This window comes from Arabidopsis lyrata (genome assembly GCF_000004255.2).
Source record: "Arabidopsis lyrata subsp. lyrata unplaced genomic scaffold ARALYscaffold_1, whole genome shotgun sequence".
Classification (NCBI taxonomy): Eukaryota; Viridiplantae; Streptophyta; class Magnoliopsida; order Brassicales; family Brassicaceae; genus Arabidopsis; species Arabidopsis lyrata.
In genome coordinates, this window is record NW_003302555.1 from 22119039 (window position 1) to 22139707 (window position 20669).

Sequence of the window (20669 nt, forward strand, 5' to 3'; positions counted from 1 at the left end):
TTTTGATTAAAAATAAGATTTGGAAAACTATAATTTTTTATAAGTGTTAGTTTTCAGTTTATGGATATATTATTGTAACTAGATAATTTTTTTTGAATTTTGAGATTTAAAGTTTTGTATTTAGGTTTTAGAAAAAAATGGTGAAGTTTGATTATATAAACAGTTATGGAGACTAAATAGTGACTACAAAACCACCAGAAGGTGACTATGTTTTGTAGTCACATATTAGTCACCAAATTAGCGACTTTTTTTGTGACTACTTTTTTCTGTATGCAATGTAGTCATAAAGTAGTCGCCTATTTGGCGACTACATTCAATAGTCATTCAAAATAGTCGCCTATTTAGCGACTACAATACGACTATAGTCGGGGTCTTATATGATAGTCGTATAATAGTCGCTATATTACGACTATTTGTAGCCATATGGCTACAAATCTACTGCCCCTAGTCGGCTCTAATATACCCAATAGGTTACCTCATTATTAATCAATAAAACATTACGTTGAGTAATAGAAAACTCCACATTTATATCTACATTACATGAATCTAGACATTATTCATATTATAGCAGCGACAATAAAGGGAAAAACGACGTGGAATATGGGTGTAGCCAAGATAAAAGTTTTGTGACTAGTGATGCCTTTTGAGATGCAATCCTAGACGATGATAACTTCTTCTATAATCTCTTTTTGGCTTTTCTTTTCACCATATCTTTGCACTTCCTCTTCTTTAGTTTTACCCCATAGACCAAGGTATAGTCCACACACCAACAACACTGCCCCACCCACACTGCACCAGTTTATATCCCCAAGTCCAAACACAAACATTCTCAATATCAGGTTCTAACGACATGTAGATAGGAAATTATGTTTACATATAAAAAAAAAGACAAACCTTCCAAGGTAAAGTGTTTCCTTGAAAAGGAAAGATGAGACAATGCAAGTAAGGATGAGAGCTAAAGGAGTGTAGAGTGCAGTGAATACTGGCCCTTTCTTCTCTATTGCCCATACTTGTAACCAATATGTGAGGCCAGTCACCATAATTCCCTAATAAATTTTGTTTGGCCATTCTTTTAATAAACAAGAAGATGAACTTTATATCTAAAATTATTTAAAGATTTGAGATGGGATTAGGTTAACGTACACAATAAGCCATTGAGAGAAGAGGTAAGCCGAATTCGATCTTCCAAACTGATGGACTTCTGTTCACCGCGACTGCCCAAACTGCGGTTTGTATGCAACTAAAGAAGCATTGTACTGTTACCAATCGCAACTTCGCTGGGTATTCCTTCATCACCTTGCTCTAACAACACCAATAATTAAAGTTGTTAAAGAATGTTTTTTATTTTCTTAAAAAATATTCAGTGATGATCAAACATAGAAGAGTTTCGTTTGAGTAGTAGTCTCTATGGACAAATATTTGATGTCATACCTATGTCACATCTGTATATACTAAATAATGGTGCACTTCTTTTTAGTGCATCGGTACAAGATTGATATGATAAATAATTTGTGCTTTCATTTTACTCAAAAAATTTGTTTTTTAAGAACCTCAAAATTTTTGTTTATCTATAATATATAGACGTAAACCGGTTCCAAATAATCTCTAAATCGAACCAGAAAATACCACTACTCCACTACCAACCATTATGAAAGTGTATAACCGACTAGTCGTTTTTCATACCATGGTGGAAGTCTAATTACGTAACATCGGAGACTTGCTTTCTACATATAGATTAAGTGAACTTTCCAAAAATGTAATATTTCATGAATACTTTTTTTTTAAAACGTAAATAAAATCGAAATGTATATGGGTCGTTGAAAATCATCTTAATTAAGAATTTGATATTCTATACTTTGTTTAACTAACTAAAAGTATCTCATATATATAACAAAAGTATGTATTTTTTAATTTCATATTACCTACAAAACTATGCAGTTACATTAATAATAAAATTTTCTTGTTGTGATATGTATAGAAATGTTTTCTTATATTTTTAAAGCCAAAATGTAAATCATGCGCTTTTATATTTTATTAAACATTATACAACTTTTTATTGATAACATGCACATTTGCATTAAAAAAACGTTATTCCGCTATTATATGAGTTATCAATCGAATCCGATGTATAATCAATATCATAATAGTGTTTTCTACACTAAACTGCAGTAATGAAATAAACAAATTATAAATTGAGGAAACAAAGGAGCAATGATTAAGAAATTAGGAGGCAACTAGTGAAGTGAGTGAGTGAGTGGCATACAAAGGAGTAACGATTAAAAAATTAGGAGGCACCTAGCTAGTGAAGTGATGAAAGTGAGTAAGTGATCAGTGAGTGGCATACCTGCATGATAATCCACAAACACCAGCAAGTATTGGCAGCGAGCATTGTGATTGAACCTTTTACAGAATTTTTGGTTGATGGAACGGTGCCGTTTGGGATGGTGCTGCTGTTATTGTGGTTTATCAAACTTGGCCCTTTTACAAAAGCAAACACTAATGCGCCCAACATTCCAACCATTGAACCAATGACTTTGGCCACTCCGTGTGACTTCTTCAAGGTCACCGTCTCTAATCTTTTTATTATATATAAATTCAGTTTAGATTTCGAAATATTTGAGCAAAATATACTGAATTTTTAGATGTATTGGTTCTAGCTAAATTTTAGATAATTTGATTCCATATTTTATTTTTGACCTACATGGTTTGTTAAAATATACCATATTGAAAGCGTAGGTGATTCCTTCAAACATATTTTCTTTATCCTCGTTCTTTCTCTAGACAAATCTTTTGAGTCAAAACTCAACTCATAATAGTCAATTTGTTGTTTCTCCTGCTTACTTTTTCTTATCTTCATAACTAATTTACTTTTACACAAAGCAAAATCACAACTTGATATATTTTATGCATAAAATAAACTATATTTTAAAAGTAACCAATTCTCATCCACACTTATAATTGACATATGATATGAAAATAATAATATGGCTATCATTTATGCTTTAAGAATATAAAAATAAATAATAAAATAGATTAAAGTGATTTTCTTTGATTTGATTTATTATTTTTTACGATTCTTTAGCTTTTTATCACAAATTATTTAAAATTAAAATAAAGTATTATGCCCAACTTCCGATTTGTTTTTATAAAATAAACACAACCTTTGGATCAACTCAGGGCTTATATGAAAGAGTGAGACACTTTTGTATATATACCTGAATAGGAGAGCCAAGACGAAGGTGATAGAGGGGATGGCGTTGGTGGTGGCTGCCGCGAAAGTGGCGGTGGTGTTCTCGATGGCCACGTAGTAGAGGTTAAGACTCAACGTGAGTCTAAATTTTTATAACAATATTGTTAGACAGTTAGTTAAAAATTAAACTTAACTCCAAGAATCAGAATTTCCAATATATAGCAACATTATTAGTCATATATACCCGCATAAGGAGATAAAGAATATTTTGAGCAACAAGACAAACGATAGAGGAGAGGACTTGGAGCTGCAAAACAACGTTAAGAATATGAGAGTTTATCGCTGTTTTCTTTGGTCCAAAAAGATTATGGACGCCGAAGATCCAAAACTTCTTGGTTACCAACAGAAAAATATATATGAGAGTTTTTGGTTAGCTAAAAGCGAAGAATTCAGAGTTATAGAAGAGAAGAACCTTTCAAGGAAGAATGCGAAAGGCGATAAGGCAAGAGCCGCGAAGGCTTGTCTATAGAAAACAAAGACAAAAGGGTTGGTTCCTTGAGAGATAGCCACTTTAGAGAGCAATGGCATTCCTGCATATACAATCTGTACAAACACCATTGCCATGTTGGCTTTGTGCTCTATCATCATCGTGTAATATGATGTATGTTTTGTCTTTTTTTTTTTTTTTTTTTTCTTGATGTGATGAAGCTCACTTTGCTTCTCTCCCGCTATTTATGCATTTGTGTTGGTGGCAACTTTAAAGATTTTCTCTTCTTTTTTTTAGGTCACTACAAGAGTACAGCTAATATAGACACGTGTACTTCCATAAACGTTTCAATCAAAACAGCTCCCACACATCCATTCTTGTTTTCTCTCAAGATTTAGTGATTTTATCTCCTCATAAAACTGCATAAATTACTCCTTGTAGCGGTGCATAAATATCACAATATGTGCTTTATCTATATCTAGCGAAACATAAGCACGTTGCAACTTGCAAGTGGTTTTCACTTAATTCAACTTTGATATGATTGAGTTTTAATCCAAGTACTTTGATATGATTGAGTTTTCACTTAAGTATGCATGTGTCGTCTCTCATTCCGCACCCGCCAATTATTTGGACTCTAATTATTTTGTGACACTAGGGTAAGAAATATTAGAACCATAATTTTTTTTGCTGAAACTATAAACCTTGCCATGAAGGGATGCAATTATGCAAATATGCAATCGTTAGTTTATTAATACTTTAAGAGAAAATAAAGCCGAAGATTCGAAGTAGCGAGACAAATAATGTCGCCACAAAAGAGAAAGCAAGAGCACACAACTTCGCGTTGATAATTTACAATATGCATATCTGCTGTTCGACTCTTTTTTGTTTTTGTTTCTGCTTTTTTTAAAAGTAATTGTCGAAAGAATAATAAAGAATAATTTTATTTATTTTATACACTATACAATTGGTCCACATTTGCGTGAAAAGAGTGTAATCTTAATATTACATTAGTCCAACTTAGGAACAAAAATAATTATTTATGATTATTAATTTAACGAATATTAATTTATAGAGGTTTTACTGTAATAGTGATCGAGATAGTTAAGAATTTGAGAATTGAGATTTAACCGTGAAACCAAAAATGTCTTATAAAAGTTTGAAAAAAATGTTAACCCATTATTCTAAATACCAGACACAATCATGGCAGTTGAACAATTTTCATTGTATTTTTCTTATTTTGCAATGAGAATACCAATCTCGATACCTAGAGGTGTAGTGAATACCAATCTCGATACTTATTTCAATTTAAAAACTTTGCCTACAACAAAAAAAAGGGTATAGGCCTTGTTCTTTTCCTGAACGCAACGACACCAACAGAGAGGAAGAAAAACATTCGGCGGAAAAAAAGAAAATATCGCCGAAGATGAACGTCTATGAAGATTGAGGTGTCGCTGTTAATTTCAGCGACTCATCGGCTGTCATCCGCGACTCATCTTAAGTTGTTATTTTCAAGCCTTGGTGTCGTTTTACTTAGCTGCTACATCTCATGACACGTCGTTTTATTCCGTTGCTGCCGCGGTCGCATCATTTAGTAAAAGAACATGGCCATATATATATTCATTATCAAATTGAAAAGAAAAAAATATCAAATTAAAAAGAAAAAGATAGCCCAAAAAAATCAAGATATTAGCTAAGAGATGCAACGAACGAGTCCTAATTGCGCATACACTTGGAGATGCTCCTAAAGATAGTCCAATAATGACCAAATGAACTACTATTCTTGATTCCAATACCTAAATTCACAAGAAGAAACAAAACAGAACATTAATATGCAATTAAAGTGAGATCTTGAGGCATGACTAGATCAAATTATTTATGATGATAATGTAGCTTACGACAAAAACAAAGAAGGCTACATGTAAATGTGTGAAATTTCTATTATTTATCAGATAGTTTAGATATTAGCTCTTGTTCTTAAGATATATAATTCGATCAACCATCTAAAATGATCAATTCTACCAAAATTTAATAATGATGCACTCATGACGCATTATGATATTCCTCCATCAATATCTTTCGACACATGTTATACTATTTACATTTTTCAACTTTTAAAAGACACATGTGACAAAAAGAATGTAATGGTTCTAATGCAACGGTCGTTTTATCTTCAAGTAGGGGCCTAATCAAAGGGAGACAAAACAATATATCAAGTACTGTTTTATGAAACAGTTAAATGTGTTGATATGTAATGAAACAACGACAGTAGGAACTATTCAACTATTATTAACGCATGATGTCGTAGTACTAAGTATGTTGACCCTTCATCTTTTATATATTAATAAAAAACCACTCTAAAAAATAAACCTTACTTTGACGTGTTATTAACAGTGCCGGCTCACCCATGTGCGGAGGGTGCTCATGCAAAAGGTCCATCTAATTTTATCTTTTTTTTTTAATAACTAAATTTACTAAAATTAGGGTCCTAAATTGTTTTTTATAAAAATACATAAGAAATTAGGTCCAATTATTTTTTCCAGCTTAGGGTCCTTAATTTTTTTAAGCCGGCCCTGGTTAGTAACTAAACTGCCATGCTAACGTGTCGCTTTCAGAGTGATTTTCCACCCATTTAAATTTTTATCCAAATTTTACTAAATTATTTACAGATTTTGCCATTATTCTTAATATATAAATATATCACACAAATAAAAAAACCAAAATTCTAACTAAAAAGCAAATAATTAGGCAATTGATGTATTAAAAAAAAAAAAAGCTAATAATTAGGCAACTGATCTTCATATTTATATTTAACAACAATTCACGAGAGCTTTGTTTATTTATATTAATGATCTATTTTTTAATAATTAAAAACATACACTTTTTGTTTATTTTATATTAATAAATCTTTATATTTTTCTTTAGATACATTTATATAAATCTTCTCTAGCCGATGGATAAACAATCTTTGTATTTAATTTATATTTATATTTAAATAATAAAATATATATATTTGGTTCAACAATATCGAATTCAAAACTACAAAATCTCTACATCTTTTATAAATTTATATATCTATTATACTTAAATAAATAGGATAATCTATTTTCTATATATGTTACGAATACTTAAATTCCAATTTTTTTAGAGGGATTCTAATTTTTCGAAGAAAAACTAACCATATTTATATATAAACCAAAATATGGCCACATTATAACTATTTCGTAGTAAAATAAAACCTTTTTGAATTCCGAAGTAAATCAATGGAAAAACTGGTTAAGAAGTCAGTATCAATACAATTTACCCCAGATTGCATGGGCTAGATTAGTACCCCAAAATCTATTCATAATCTAAGAATCTAAATTTGGAACACTACAAAATCTTAACTTAGAAACTATCAAATCTCATCTTTGATAAATTTTTGGATTTCTTATACTTAAATCTCGACATCTTTTTTTCTTTAATCATTCTCGACATCTTTAAAACATACAGAAAGGCATATTGGCATAAGTGGTAACATTTCGTCAATACTTTCTTTATCACGTTGAAGCTTTATTCCAAGTTCAAATATTTCACGGGTAAAACGTATTCTTATACGAAATAATCTCAAATTTGAATAATAAAAAATAAAAAAAATTATTACATGTTTCGTTTTATAGAAACGGATCTTTGATCCCGAATAAAAATTTTAATCATAATAATTTTACTTGAATCATTTTATCCCGCACATAGTACGGGTTGTTATCTATTTCTACTTATTTCAACACGTGTTTTTTATAGCTTTTTCAAAAACTTAATCATTGTTTACATATTTGGCCGTTCCTATCGGACTTGCAAAAAAACAAAACAAAAATGCAGAAGAGATATTTTGTGATATTATGTAAATGAATAAGCATGAAGTGTAAATAAACTCTAAACGATTTATGTCAGTGGGAATTTACTACAAGAAGACATCCCAAATTCCTAATATTATTTCCGTTGAAAGTAATTGTCGGAAAAATTTGACAAATTGCCGACTAATTTTCGATAGAAGGAATATTAGTTGCGAATTGGTCATAATATTTTGAAACATTAGTCAGACTTTTTAAAAAATTGGAAGATTTTTTTGACGAAAAATTGGCATTGGAAATATGTTAGAACATCGTCGAAAAGTGTCGACTAATGGTAATTTCAGACGATTTTCCGACATTTTAGAGTAATCAAAAATTCGTCGAAAATATGATTATCAGCTTGAAAAGGTTAAGTCAATCACATTAAATTATAATCATTACAAGTCTATGTATTTTTTTTTTTGGTAGCTTAGGTAATCCTAAAAACTTTCTAGGCCCAAAGACTAATCCTGGGATCCGGAAAACCATGTTAAATTATTCGAATTCTGGTGGCCAATGCTACTCGAACCAGGTGGCGGGAATTACCTTCCTTTATTACTGGACCAAGGCGACTTGGTTTACAAGTCTATGTAAAATCAGCAAGCAAGAGAAAAACACATCACAAAAGTTATAGATGGGGGTTTTCACAAATTTCCTCTATACACATCTTCTTCTTCTTTCAGCTTGGTTCTCTGTGACAAGAACGTGGAACTCTGATCCAAGCATGTCATGTATGTCGATATTCTCCATGTTGCTTAAGTTAAAAGTTTCCATGATCACTTCTAGAGTCACGGTGAAGCCAAGGTTAGACAAGACTCGTATTGCATTCCCAATTCTAAGAATGCTTTGCCGAGTCTTTAATGAGATGATCTCATCATCCAAAACCATAGGATATTGGACTTGGGCGTGTTCCCCTACCCAAATGAAGCCATTACGGCCGAGAATCAAATCGATCCCAAGAGTTTCTATGAAATGAAAGTGAAGGTTGCTTCTCTTAACCAAGTAAGGATCAACCTTCAGAAGCTGTCCCTTGTCCAGCTATCGAAGAAATTCATCAATTAATCATAATGTTTAAAGAGGAAGAGACTAGCAAAATTTATAACTTTGACTATACCAACCTTTCCATACTTGTGACTTCCAGCTAGTAGTAGCTGCAGGCTGCCATCGCGCTGAGTTTCGCCTACTTCGGCCTAGAGAATTTGTACAAAACAAAAAATAAAAGGGAACCTTTCTTGTCAGGTATGTTCAAAAATGAACATATTTAAAGATGGAAGATAAATGAAAACAGTAGAACTAACACAAAGGACATCATCTTCTACCAAAATATTCCGCATATTGAGTTCATCCACAGACGTCATTCTCTTCTGCCAGAAACTTAAATCGTTGAACCCAAAAGACAATGTGGCAAATATTGAAAATACCAAAACAATTGGGGAATCAAATAGTAACCTGAACAGAATCATGCATATTGATGGAAGAAAGCTTCAGTACTCCATCTTGACTAGAGTTGAGCTCCACTTTCCAATGGCTTTGAGCAACCTAAAATAATAACAAGGATTTTAAGATTCATTACAATGTGACCAGATGTCAAAACCCAAAATCCTTATAACAAAACTATACCTTAATGACACGGCCTACCACAATATCCCCAACCTCAGGTTTGTACCTAAACGCAACAATCATCAGTTAAAGTTAATGTTCATTAACAATTCCGTGTGTCGCAAGGAAATCAAACAAACCTAGCTCGCAAGGTGCGTACATAGACAAGCTTGTCCACGTTAATCACAACTCCACAGACCGTCGTCAGCAACTCACCGTTGATCAAGGAAGTTCCGTGTCCCCTTCATTCAAAAAACCAATCATCAGAACAAAACAGAGAAGCTGGGAGAACCAGAGAGAGAGAGAGAGAGAGAGAGAGAGAGAGAGAGAGGGAGAAGGAGATTACTTAAAGAAGGCTTCTTTGTGGTTCAAGGGGATGGAGTCGGCAACGATGACAGAGTTGTTTGTCGTCGACGAAAGAGATTTTAGTCGGTCCGTAGCTCCTCTGCCTTTAGTTTTCTCATCACAGAACAATGGTGATTGAGGAATATCGACAGGAGGCAAAAAGAAAAACCAACGACTGTTTACGAATTTTTAGGTTTTCCGAATAATTCATTCATTCATTTATATAAATGAATCTGGGCCTTTGTTTTTCAATATGGGCCAAATGAATTAAATAATTAGTCCTAACTTACCACCTAAGGCCTCGAAAATTTACGGAACCAAATGTACCGAATCAAAATCGAAATAAAAAAAAACCAAACTAAACTGAAACAAAAACTTAAAGATAATCGAATAGATACAAAATTTTAGAACCGAAAGAACCAGAACCGAATCGGTATCGAACCAAAATATTTCGGGTAACCAAAAATACCAGAAATACAATTATATATCCAAAAATATTAATTATTTATAGACCAAATAATTAAATAAATAAATATAGTAAAAAATACTCGAAAATAACCAAAAATATCTGAAAATACCCAAAAATAACCAAAATATCCAAAAATATTCAAAGCAAAATACCCGAATGGATACTAAGTTTTAAAACTGAAAGAACCGGAACCGAACAAAAATTTCAAAATATCTGAATGAATACTAAACTCTAGAATCGAAAGAACCAAAACCGAATGGAACCGAATCGATAACCGATTGGATAACCGAACGCCCATGACTAGTACCAGCGATCATCTAATAAATACTAAAAATAAAATAATAAGTTATATATTGGTTTGTTCATAAGGAAGGGTTAGAGTTTAGATTTTATAATTAAACGAAGCTAATTGTCAATTAGGGTTTATAAAAAAAGTCTGGGTTTACAATTAAACGAGGTTATATGTCGGTTTGAGTTTATAAAGTATGATTAGAGTTTATATTTTACAACTAAACAAAGTAGTATATCGGTTTGGGTTTATAAATAAGTATTTTGGATTTAGATTTATAATTAAATGTGGTCAAATGATTTTTCGGTTTTATATAAGAGTTATTAGATTTGATTTTATAATAAATGTTTTGAATTTTATTTTTTAATTACCTGACATATTCTAATTGGTTCAGAAAGAGGGGGTGAATAAAAGAGTTCACCCCTAGGAGTGAACCCAAAAATTATTCTTTATTTTATCTCTTATGTATTTGTAGCAAGGGATGATATATTTTTGAAGTAATATCAATTAATTAATAAAATAGTTATGATTATAGTATTTTAAGAGATAATATATTATGTATTTATTTTTATCTTCAAATATGAAATTTGGTAGGATATTTGAAATATATAGTATATTGATAGAATAGCAACCCCACTAAAGACATTTTTGATGTTAATCTAAAGAGATAATATTTCTTCATATTGTTAAATTGTGCTTGATGAATTTTCTCATTTGTATTTAGTAGTATTTTTTTTTTCCCTAAGTGTTACCATATTATATTAAGTGAAGTTACAAAAGGTTCATTGTTACAAAAGTGGAAGCTTCCACAAGCACACATTAAAAAAACTTGCTTAAACACTTAACATCAGATTATCTAATAGATACGATAATCGTACTAAATCTCCATATACATTTTTACAGTACTTTTTTGCTTTAATTCTTTTGGATCCGGGTTTGACCCGATTTTAGTCTGTTCGGATCTTGGATAAGCAATTTTAGAGATGTTGTCTTAATTTCAAACTGATAAATGAAGTCATATTGTCTTTAATTCATCTACTTATTCTTATACTATTTCCATATTAATCAAAATCTCCGGATACTTAGCATTTACCATACCTAATTGATTAACTCCATTTTTACCAAAATCAATACAAATAACATCTCACATACCTTAAGTATATATTGTTCCTTTATTTTCAAACGACATTAATTTTTAATTAACACCTAAATCTAATTATATATGATATCTACAAACTAACCATATTTGTTATTTACCTTAACTACTTCTAACAATAAATATTTTGATTACAATAAATATTTTGTAAAAAATTGATTTGGGGAAAATTGTTCTTACGAAAAATAATTTGATTTGTTATGAAAATTAATATTTGTTATTTTTCTAAATTATTTTTGTCATTAAAATACATAAATAGTAATAATAATTTGGCTAGACCATCAAATGAAAATAGTTAGTTATTTAATTTTTTATTTAATATTACGTAATTTTTTTTGGGTAATATTTTCTGATGTGGGTGAACAAATAATTTTCTTATTTATGAAAACAAAACTATAAAATCTAAATTAGTTTAAAATTTGGGATAACTATAATCCCAAAAATAAAACTAATTGGAAACTAATCCCAACAATCAATCTACATAAATGGCATATTCTTTACAACCTTACTAAATCGCATTTAAGTCATTATTTGTTTCCAATTATGATTACAAACCTTTGATTTAATGGTATTAATATACCTATTTATTATTAAATAAAAATATTATTAAAAAAAAACAAAATGATGTTGAATTTCCAAATTAACAATCAAAATATTTTTCTACAATATTAAATACTAAACAAAACAAATACAACTTAAAATTTAATATTTTTTCAAAAACGCATCTCGATTCTTTAATAAGAAGTTTAAACATTATAAATATTTAAACTTTATACGACGGGTGAAATCCTAAAATTGACGGTTTTGGATTGATATTAATACGAGATAATATAGTACGGGTGAAATCCAAAAATTTACAATCAAATAAAATTAACAAAACAAATATAACTTAAAATTTTTAGTTATAAAATATCATTTCGCGATGTACTATACATTTAAATCAAACAAAACAACAGCATATATCTATAGATCATCTTAAAAAAATATTGAATATTTATTTAATAAAAATATAGACCCGCGGTGTACCGCGGGTTAACATCTAGTAAGTCTACAAGAACATTAACTAAAGATTTCACCTCTCCGTGAAATTCTGGAAATGATCAACCAAAAATATTTCCAAAGATCACTCCCCATTATTCACCTTTTTTGCTGTTTGCATCGAAATAGAGTACCTAAACATCATCTTCAAAAAACCAACTGACAAAATTAATAGAGTGTTAAGACTTATCGTTTCTTTGGAGGTTTCAGAATCCCTCCAATATTAGGCTCGTGATACTTCTTGTGATTACTGCTAACATTCTCCTTTTTACTATCTCCATAGTATTTACGCTTGGGAGATTCATACATTTCTATCCTCTTAGAAGATTCTCTTACTTCATATTTCGTGGAAGATTCACCAACTTCAAAGTTTCTTGAGGCTCTTGAAAGAAATCCGTGATTTGATAGAGGACTGTTTGAACCTGTTGAACCTTGTTGAACTCTTGAAGCATGTTGAGGAATCGGTACTGCAATTGAAGGATGAAAATAAGGAATAACAGCCGCAAGCTCATCAGCGTTCAGAGGAGGCTCATCAACTTTTGGAGGAGGAGATAATGGAGGTGGAAAAGACAATTCAGAAATTTGCGATTGAGAATTCGTATCTAGCCTATGAAGATCATCTCTCCAACCAACTCTCTCACGTCCCGAACCTGAATCCTCACCACCATCATCCCTTACACCTTGTAAAGGTTGAAGATAAGGACAGTAAAACCTATGGTGAGTGATCTTTAAGCAGTTACTGCATATTGTTCTCAAGCGCTCATACTGAAAACGGATTAAAGCAGTCAGCTATATGTGAAGTAGTAGCTTCTTGAAAATCAACCGGGATAATTTTCCCACTTTTTGGCTATCATAGTGATAGTTCCAGTACAAACATAAGGAAGGAGAATATCTCTGATTTGAACCCATAAGTATTGTCAAAAAGTCAGCAGCAGGTCTATCCTCCCATCTCTGCGAAGCCATTAACCAATTATTAAAAACCAGCCGTTCTCTTCTTTACACCGAGTTAAGGTTAGCCTCAGATTGGAAAAGGAATTGCACAAAAGTACCATCTACCCTTCCATGCATCTTAGAGGCAATTCCTCAAGTTCTTGGTAAAGAAGCAACAACAGTAAAAAGGTTTTGAGCTCTTGGATTCAGGGGCATAGCAATCAAACTAAGACAATTCTGAACAGTAGCAACTTCATAGACCCCACGAGAAATAAATAGTTCTGGATTGCTTCTACCCAAATCTAAATAATGAAGTTCATCCCACAGCTCATCCGCCATATTTGGAAAAGGTTTTAAGAGCCAAAGGAGAGAGTTGAGTTTCAACTAACACCAAATGAATTCTATATATATAGAGAGAAGATAGAATAAAAAACATAAATTCAAACCCTAGTAAAAAGAAGTCGGTAAAGGAAAATAAGTCAAGAAAAGTTAAAAAAAAAAGAGTGAAAATCGTAAATTAAGACGATTAAGTAAAGAAATTAATAAAAGCTGAAGAAAACAAAATATATAGCAAACCAAGAGTAATTATATTAAAAGATAAGATTTATAAAAAATGGACTTTGACTAAAAGTCTATAAAAACCTAAAATTTGGACTCTCTCCTACTTAACCCTTTCTTCATCAAAAAGATTCCTTAACCATTGCGGATAACTCTTGGAAACATATGATTGCAATCTCCTTCCACTAATCACACTCTTAGCAATCTCAAAAGCACCTATATTCCCCTATTTAGATTCCATCATCATAAACTAGTTTTTTTTTGTCTTAGTAAAACTTACAAGTTATGGTATATGATTATGACCAACCATTATTGGCCAATCTCTTGGTTTATTCAGGGCTTGAATAATGTCATGAGAGGAAGCGCCAAATGTAACTCTATCAAAATGATGATGCTTCATACTATCTAAAGCCCATTCCCAGCTCTTAATTTTGGCATCAAAAAGAGAATGTACCTGAGAGTATGATCTTCGACTATGAAGTAAAAATTCTTCCTTTGCATTACGAACCACCCATGATGCACCAACCAACTGAAAAGGTCTTGACCATGCAAAACCAATGTTGCATTTTAGCTCATCAGATTTTGGAGGAGTCCATTTTTTAGAATTTGTAGAATCAGAAGAGAGTCCATTTCTCTGCGCCAAACTCCATTAATTGATTACAATCCTCATATGCTTTGGCAACAATGTTTTGAGTCATCCTAACCTTCACCTTAAGCCAAATGAGTTCATTGATGGTGCATTGCTTGATTCACGTTCTGAAACTAACGAATGTTAAAGGGATTGGTCGATTTGAAAGCATGTGTAGGTCGAGTATAAGAGTCAGATTGAACTATAACCAGGCATGGCTAACGTTTTTGAGTAGAGATCGATCATATCGCATCCTAGAACTACCAACTTGGACCTTGATTTTATCTATTTTACCAGATGCTTTGGTTCTGAATCCCCACCTTCAAACCTCTCTTCCATCTTATGTTTACTTGTTTGCTTGAGGGCAAGCAAAGACTAAGTTTGGGGGAGTTGATATGTCTATAATTTGCATGATTTAAGCATTCATTCTTCATCACTTTGTCATTATTTCAGTCACATTTCATCTCATTAGTGGTCGTTTTAGTGTGTTTTGCATACTTAGGACGTTTTTGCATTAGGATTGCATGTGCATCGCATATTTGGTTGTTTTCAGGTACTTTGGATGCTTTTGGAGTTCAAACAGAGGAGAAACAGAACAGAAATTCAGAACGCTCAATCACTCCCTCAGCCAAAGCACTCGATCGCAACCTCGGAGCCCTGACAGAGCAAAGCACTCGATCGCAACCCCAGAAACTGTCATGAAGGGCAAAACCACTCGATCACAACCCCGGAGCAATTTCAGAAGAAACCACTCGATCGCAAGATCGAGCAGAAGCTGTCATGAAGGACATATCACTCGATCACAACCCCGGAGAAGCCAGCAGCTTAGTTTCACTCGATCGCAAGCCCGGAGGGATCACCCACTCTACACCACTCGATCACCACCTCACGTCATCTACTCGATCGCACCACTCGATCGCAAGGTCGCTGGACCATTCCATCTCGTCTTCACTACAGACCACTCGATCGCAAGACGGAGTTCCCGAAGCCCAGTTTGATCAGTTTCACTCGATCACAGGGAAGCCCATTTCAGCCCATCAGATGCTTGATCGTAAAGTCTCGTTGTGAAGACCACTATCCCGAACTTTCCTTATTTAACTTTTTTTCGCTTATATAAGCAGCCTCTAAGGGTTTTCCCTAGGGCATCCAGTCTTTATTTTCAGTTTTTACCTAGACTCGTTTTGGTAGCCGCAGTGTGTTCTTCCTGCGACTTTGTATTTGCTTTCAAGTATTTTATAATTCAGTTTTTGTTTCACTCTTTATCATTTCTTGTTATCATGTTTTCTATCGTTTCATTGCTATTGTTTTTTATTATGTTTGAGTAGTGAATTGTATTTCTGAGGATGGGATAGAGTAGTCGTGGTTGTCTTAGTCGATTTAGATGGTTGAGTTTAGATTGTTTGAATCCCTTCTGGATTTGTTGCGCTTATTGCTTGTTCCTTTCTGATCAACTGGAAAATGAATCCAGACATTCCCGCACCCAAAAGGTGTTTGATGGAATGTCTGATCCACTAATTCCAGAGATACTCGTCTCTATCCCAAGGTATTGGCCGTTTAGAGCGGGTATTGGCTTTAACAAGTTGATTCGATATTGCCTGCTTAGTTAGAGATCGCTAATGGTGATTAGGTCTGTGTCTAGCTCTGCTTGAGAATTTCTATCACGGTGGTGAATTGATTTGCTTTTGAACTTGTTGTCAAGGGATAGCTTCTGTGAAGTTTTGTCAACCGTCTAAATAGATTAAGGAGACCACGCTATTCGATTACCCTGTCCTTAGGAATCTCTCATCCATTTGATTGCCTGCTATCTTACCTGCTTTATTATTCAACTGCCTGCTATTGCTAGTTTGCATTTCGGTTTCATTTCATTTCTGTTATTTCGCATTAGGATTGTTAGAAAACAACAACTCTCTGCTTGGCTTGACTTAGCAAATTCTGATCATATCTCATCTGTTTGCATCACAATAGATTGGATTGACACCCTAAAATACTACAACGACACGATAGTATTTTAGGTTTAATTGGTTAAAAACCTATTACCAATTGCACCTTTTAAAACTTTCCAAAAGAACACTTAAATCTTTGGAGATGTCAGAATACTCCAAATACTTTGAAAAAGAGGATTCAGCAATGGCTTTTCATTAGCTTCTCTAAAGAGCTGAGGATAAGCTTGTCTGCGGATGGCCGCATAACCAGATTTCACTGTATACGTTCCATGACTTGTACCAGACCAACAGTAAGAGTCAGCTATACTCAGCAAAGGTCTTTGTTGTAAGATTAACTGAATATCTTTCCAAAGAAATAAATCTCTAAGCATACTCAAATTCCAATTCCTAGAAAGGCAATCAATAATCTAACTCACTTTCAATGTAATATCAACCTGTTTCTAGAGATTCATAGGCCTTCTATTTTGCCCATCAAACAACCATTTATCTATACACACACTTGTATGCTCACCATTTCCTATCACTCTTCTCAGTTCTCCATTTAACAATTCCTGACCAAATAAAATACTCTTCCAAGCATAAGAAGGTCAAGTTTCAGTGGTTGCGTTGAAGAAATCTGTATTCAAGAAAAACCTGTTTTTAAAGATCTTATAGAAAAGGCTCCCCGTATCATTAAGCAATCTTTAAGCTTGTTTGGCGAAAAGAGCTTGACTAAAACATTGAAGATCTTTGAAACCAAATCCTCTTAATGACTTAGGCAAAGTTAATCGCTCAGCTCCAATCCAATGAATTTTCCTAATCCATCATCACACTAGTCAGATTTGTCCTTAACTTTTTAGGCAATTTAAAGCAGGTCATACTATAAACAGGAAAAGCCATAGAAATTGACTTTTAAATACCTCTTTGCCACCTTGAAACAAAGTCTTGGCAGACCAACCTGTTAGTCTTGATTGCAACTTCTATTTAATGAACCCAAATAAGGCTTTTTTAGAACCACTCAAGCATTCAGGTAGACCCAAATATTTTCCAGATCCTCCTTCTAACGGAATTCCTGATCTATTCTTGACCTACTCTGTTTAGTTTCCTATATCAGTTTTGAAAGCTATAAATTCTTTGAAGATCCTATCATTTGTTCTCAAATTATGCACAATTTCATGGGCAATGAGAATATTGTCAGATACTAACCTTGCAGCCACAAAAGCAGATTGAGTTGGAGAAACTATAGCAGGCAAATGCTTTTTCAATCTTGATGATAAGATTTTTGAAAAAATCTTATACAATACCAAACATAAGTTGATGGGTCTAAGATCTAACATTCGTTGAGGAGTTGAAATCTTAGGGATTAAACATAAATGAGTATGGTTCCATTCTTCCGGAAGAACTCCTGTTTGAAAGAACCCCAATATATCTGTAGTAATTTGATGCTTGACTAAAGACCAATGTTTTTGAAAACATAAGGCAATGAATCTGTCAGGATCCGGAGCATTCTCAGCATCAATCGAAAAGACTGCATTGTAAATCTCCTTCTCTGAGACATCTTTAGTTAGCTCTTGATTCATGACTGGTGAAAGTCTTTTTTAAAAGTCATCCAGGACCGCAGTCAAACCATCCGGATAAGAGGAAGTAAACAGATCTTGAAAAAACCCAAAAACAATTTTTCCTCTCTCTCTATTCAATGTATGTTTATTTCCATTCTCATCCGATAAAAAACTCAAGGAATTCCTCACTCTAGTAGATTTCACAGCAGCTTGAAAAAACTTAGGATTCCTATCACCTTCCAACATCCATTTTTCTATACTCTTCTGCCTCCAAAAAGATTCCTCTTCCCTAAAAGCAATTCCCAAAAGATCTTGAATGCTTGCAATTATAGACTAGCAAGGAACTTGAGCACTATTCTCTTCATCTAACTCTTGCCTTAGTCTCTTAATTCTTCTTTGAACATTAAAATCAGTAGATTTTTTCCACATACTTATGGTTCTCCTGCATTCAACCATACAAAACATAGAAGAACTAGATTTAGTAGTCTCCTGCATTCAATATCCAAATGTTGCTTCCAAAAAATTGCCAACCCTCCACTCTTTCCATCTGGTTCTATAGTATGAAAATAATCATAACCAAGCCAAGAAAACATCTTCGTAATAAACACATCATAATTCATGGTCTCTATGAGGAATAAAATATCCGGGAAATGTTCTTTCTTCATTTCTTTCAGATTCCGAATTGTCCAAGGGTTCCTCAGACCTTGATAATTCCAACTTAAGATGCCTTACGGATACTGCGGCGGTTCACTAGGAACCACTGTATTGTCATCCCTCTTAAGGCACTTTGAAGATTCAATCTCTGATACTTGATTTTTCTTTTTGAAGACATTATCAAACTTAATGATGAAACTATCCTCTTCACCTTTTCCCACCATAGGAGTACCTGGATTCTTTTTCAACAAACAAGGTTTTATTTTTCTAGGATTTTTCTGCTTAATACTCAAACCCGAAGACCCAGCAGCAGACAAGGAAGGATGACGGCTCTCTGAAAGATCCAACTCCAGAGAATCTAAAGGAAAGGAACCAGACTCCAAACACATCGATTGCTGAGTGAGATCCTTGGAATAACTTTTCAAAGCATCAGATAATAACTTGGGTGTATATAAAAGTAAACCAGAGAAACTATCATCTTGTCTCAACAATCCTTTCTGTTTGTCCGAAGAACTTGGGAAAACTGTCCTCGCAGTAGTTAATAGGGGAGAAGGGGCTGAAAGTGAAACAATAGGATGATCATTTTGTAAAGACAAACCTTCTCCTTATCAGAAGATAATGGAATCACTATAGGAGTTTGTCTCTTTCCTTGTTGATTGAAGGGACAATCAACAAGGAAAGATAATGGAATCACTATAGGAGTTTGTCTCTTTCTCATGGGTAAGCCTTTGGCAAAAGAAAGATCTTTTCCGAATTCTCTCATAATCAAAGGTAATTGAAACCAAATCACCCGTAGGAAGCTGAACTTCTTTTGAATTTCTTAGAGGATTCCTAACATCAAAGAGAATCTGAACCCTCACATAATCTTGAGCTTGAGACTTTTCCAAACCAAATTCAACTTTCAAAACTTTCCCAACGCATTCTACTATCTCCTGAATTATATCCTTTGTATAATAATTCACTGGAATATGACGAAGACGAATCCAAACTGGAATGAACATCAAATAATCCCGCGGCGGCTTCTCAACCCATCGTTCCATCACAACACACCATTCATCTTGCGTCCAAACCCCTGTCTTTAAGATTTCATTTAAATCATTCTCTGATTTAAAAATAAATTGAAATCTCTCTTGCGATAACGCCACACCACGAACCCTAGAGTAGAAACGCCAAATTCGAGGCGTATCTAAGATCTAATTAGACATCTTTTGATTCGGAGGATTCATAAACCTCCCCATAATACTGCAACTATTCCTCTCAATAGAACAGAACTTTGCTTGATTAGAGAGAATAAGGGGCCGATCTTCTATAATTGATATCTCTTGGATATCTTTATCAAGATCCATCACCAGGAGCAGATGTCGATCTGAAGCAAACTTTCTGATAGAACAGCTTCGAAACAACCTAAACAACAACAGACTAGAAACCTAAAACAAGATCCCAAAACAAACTGCAATTGAAAGACACTCTGAAGAAACACCACACAATTGACAGAAAATGGAGAAATCTTCGATTAGAAGCTCTTCTTAAGTAGAGCGGAACTCTTATTAAGGGAAAAGTTCTTAAGACCAAGAAAATTGGTACGGCGAGAAAACTTATCGATTCAGCTGCTATGAAAGAGAACAAAGCGAAATTTAATAGTATTGTTAGTTAGTTGATGGAAAATAAGTTTTTTTTATATCTCCACAAATGAATTATGTTAACTTTATACTTACATATATTGAAGTGATAGAACATACTTTAAGTAATATAATATTTTAATTTTATACATATATTTTATATTTTGTATAAAATTATGTATACGTCATAAATTTTGATTATGTAGAATTTACGTGTGCACCCACGTAAACTTGTTTTATGCGAATTTGTGGAGAAATGATGATTAATTTTATTCAATTATTTTTAGCAAAAAAAAAAAAAAAAATTTTGATATTGTGTGCCATGTGAAACAGATTGGATAACTTGGATGGTTTGTGTTG

General features: G+C 33.1%; 2 protein-coding genes across 2 annotated transcripts; both read right to left on the reverse strand.

Moving 5' to 3' along the window:
- Positions 1 to 458: 458 nt before the first annotated feature.
- LOC9327327 (WAT1-related protein At1g43650) lies at positions 459 to 3922 on the reverse strand. Its single transcript, XM_002893913.2, has 7 exons — positions 3663 to 3922; positions 3435 to 3497; positions 3216 to 3332; positions 2345 to 2576; positions 1144 to 1302; positions 895 to 1046; positions 459 to 789 (listed from the first exon to the last, which is right to left on the reverse strand). The coding sequence occupies exons 1-7, from the start codon at positions 3836 to 3838 to the stop codon at positions 657 to 659; spliced, it is 1032 nt and encodes a 343-aa protein (XP_002893959.1). The 5' UTR covers positions 3839 to 3922; the 3' UTR covers positions 459 to 656.
- A 4066-nt stretch (positions 3923 to 7988) lies between these two features.
- LOC9330021 (exosome complex component RRP4 homolog) lies at positions 7989 to 9667 on the reverse strand (the record flags this gene model as incomplete). Its single annotated transcript, XM_021010492.1, has 7 exons — positions 7989 to 8581; positions 8662 to 8733; positions 8842 to 8907; positions 8993 to 9082; positions 9164 to 9209; positions 9283 to 9384; positions 9489 to 9667. Coding segments are annotated over 7 exons (936 nt in total), but the record flags the coding sequence as incomplete, so codon positions are not given.
- Between the last annotated feature and the right edge of the window lie 11002 nt (positions 9668 to 20669).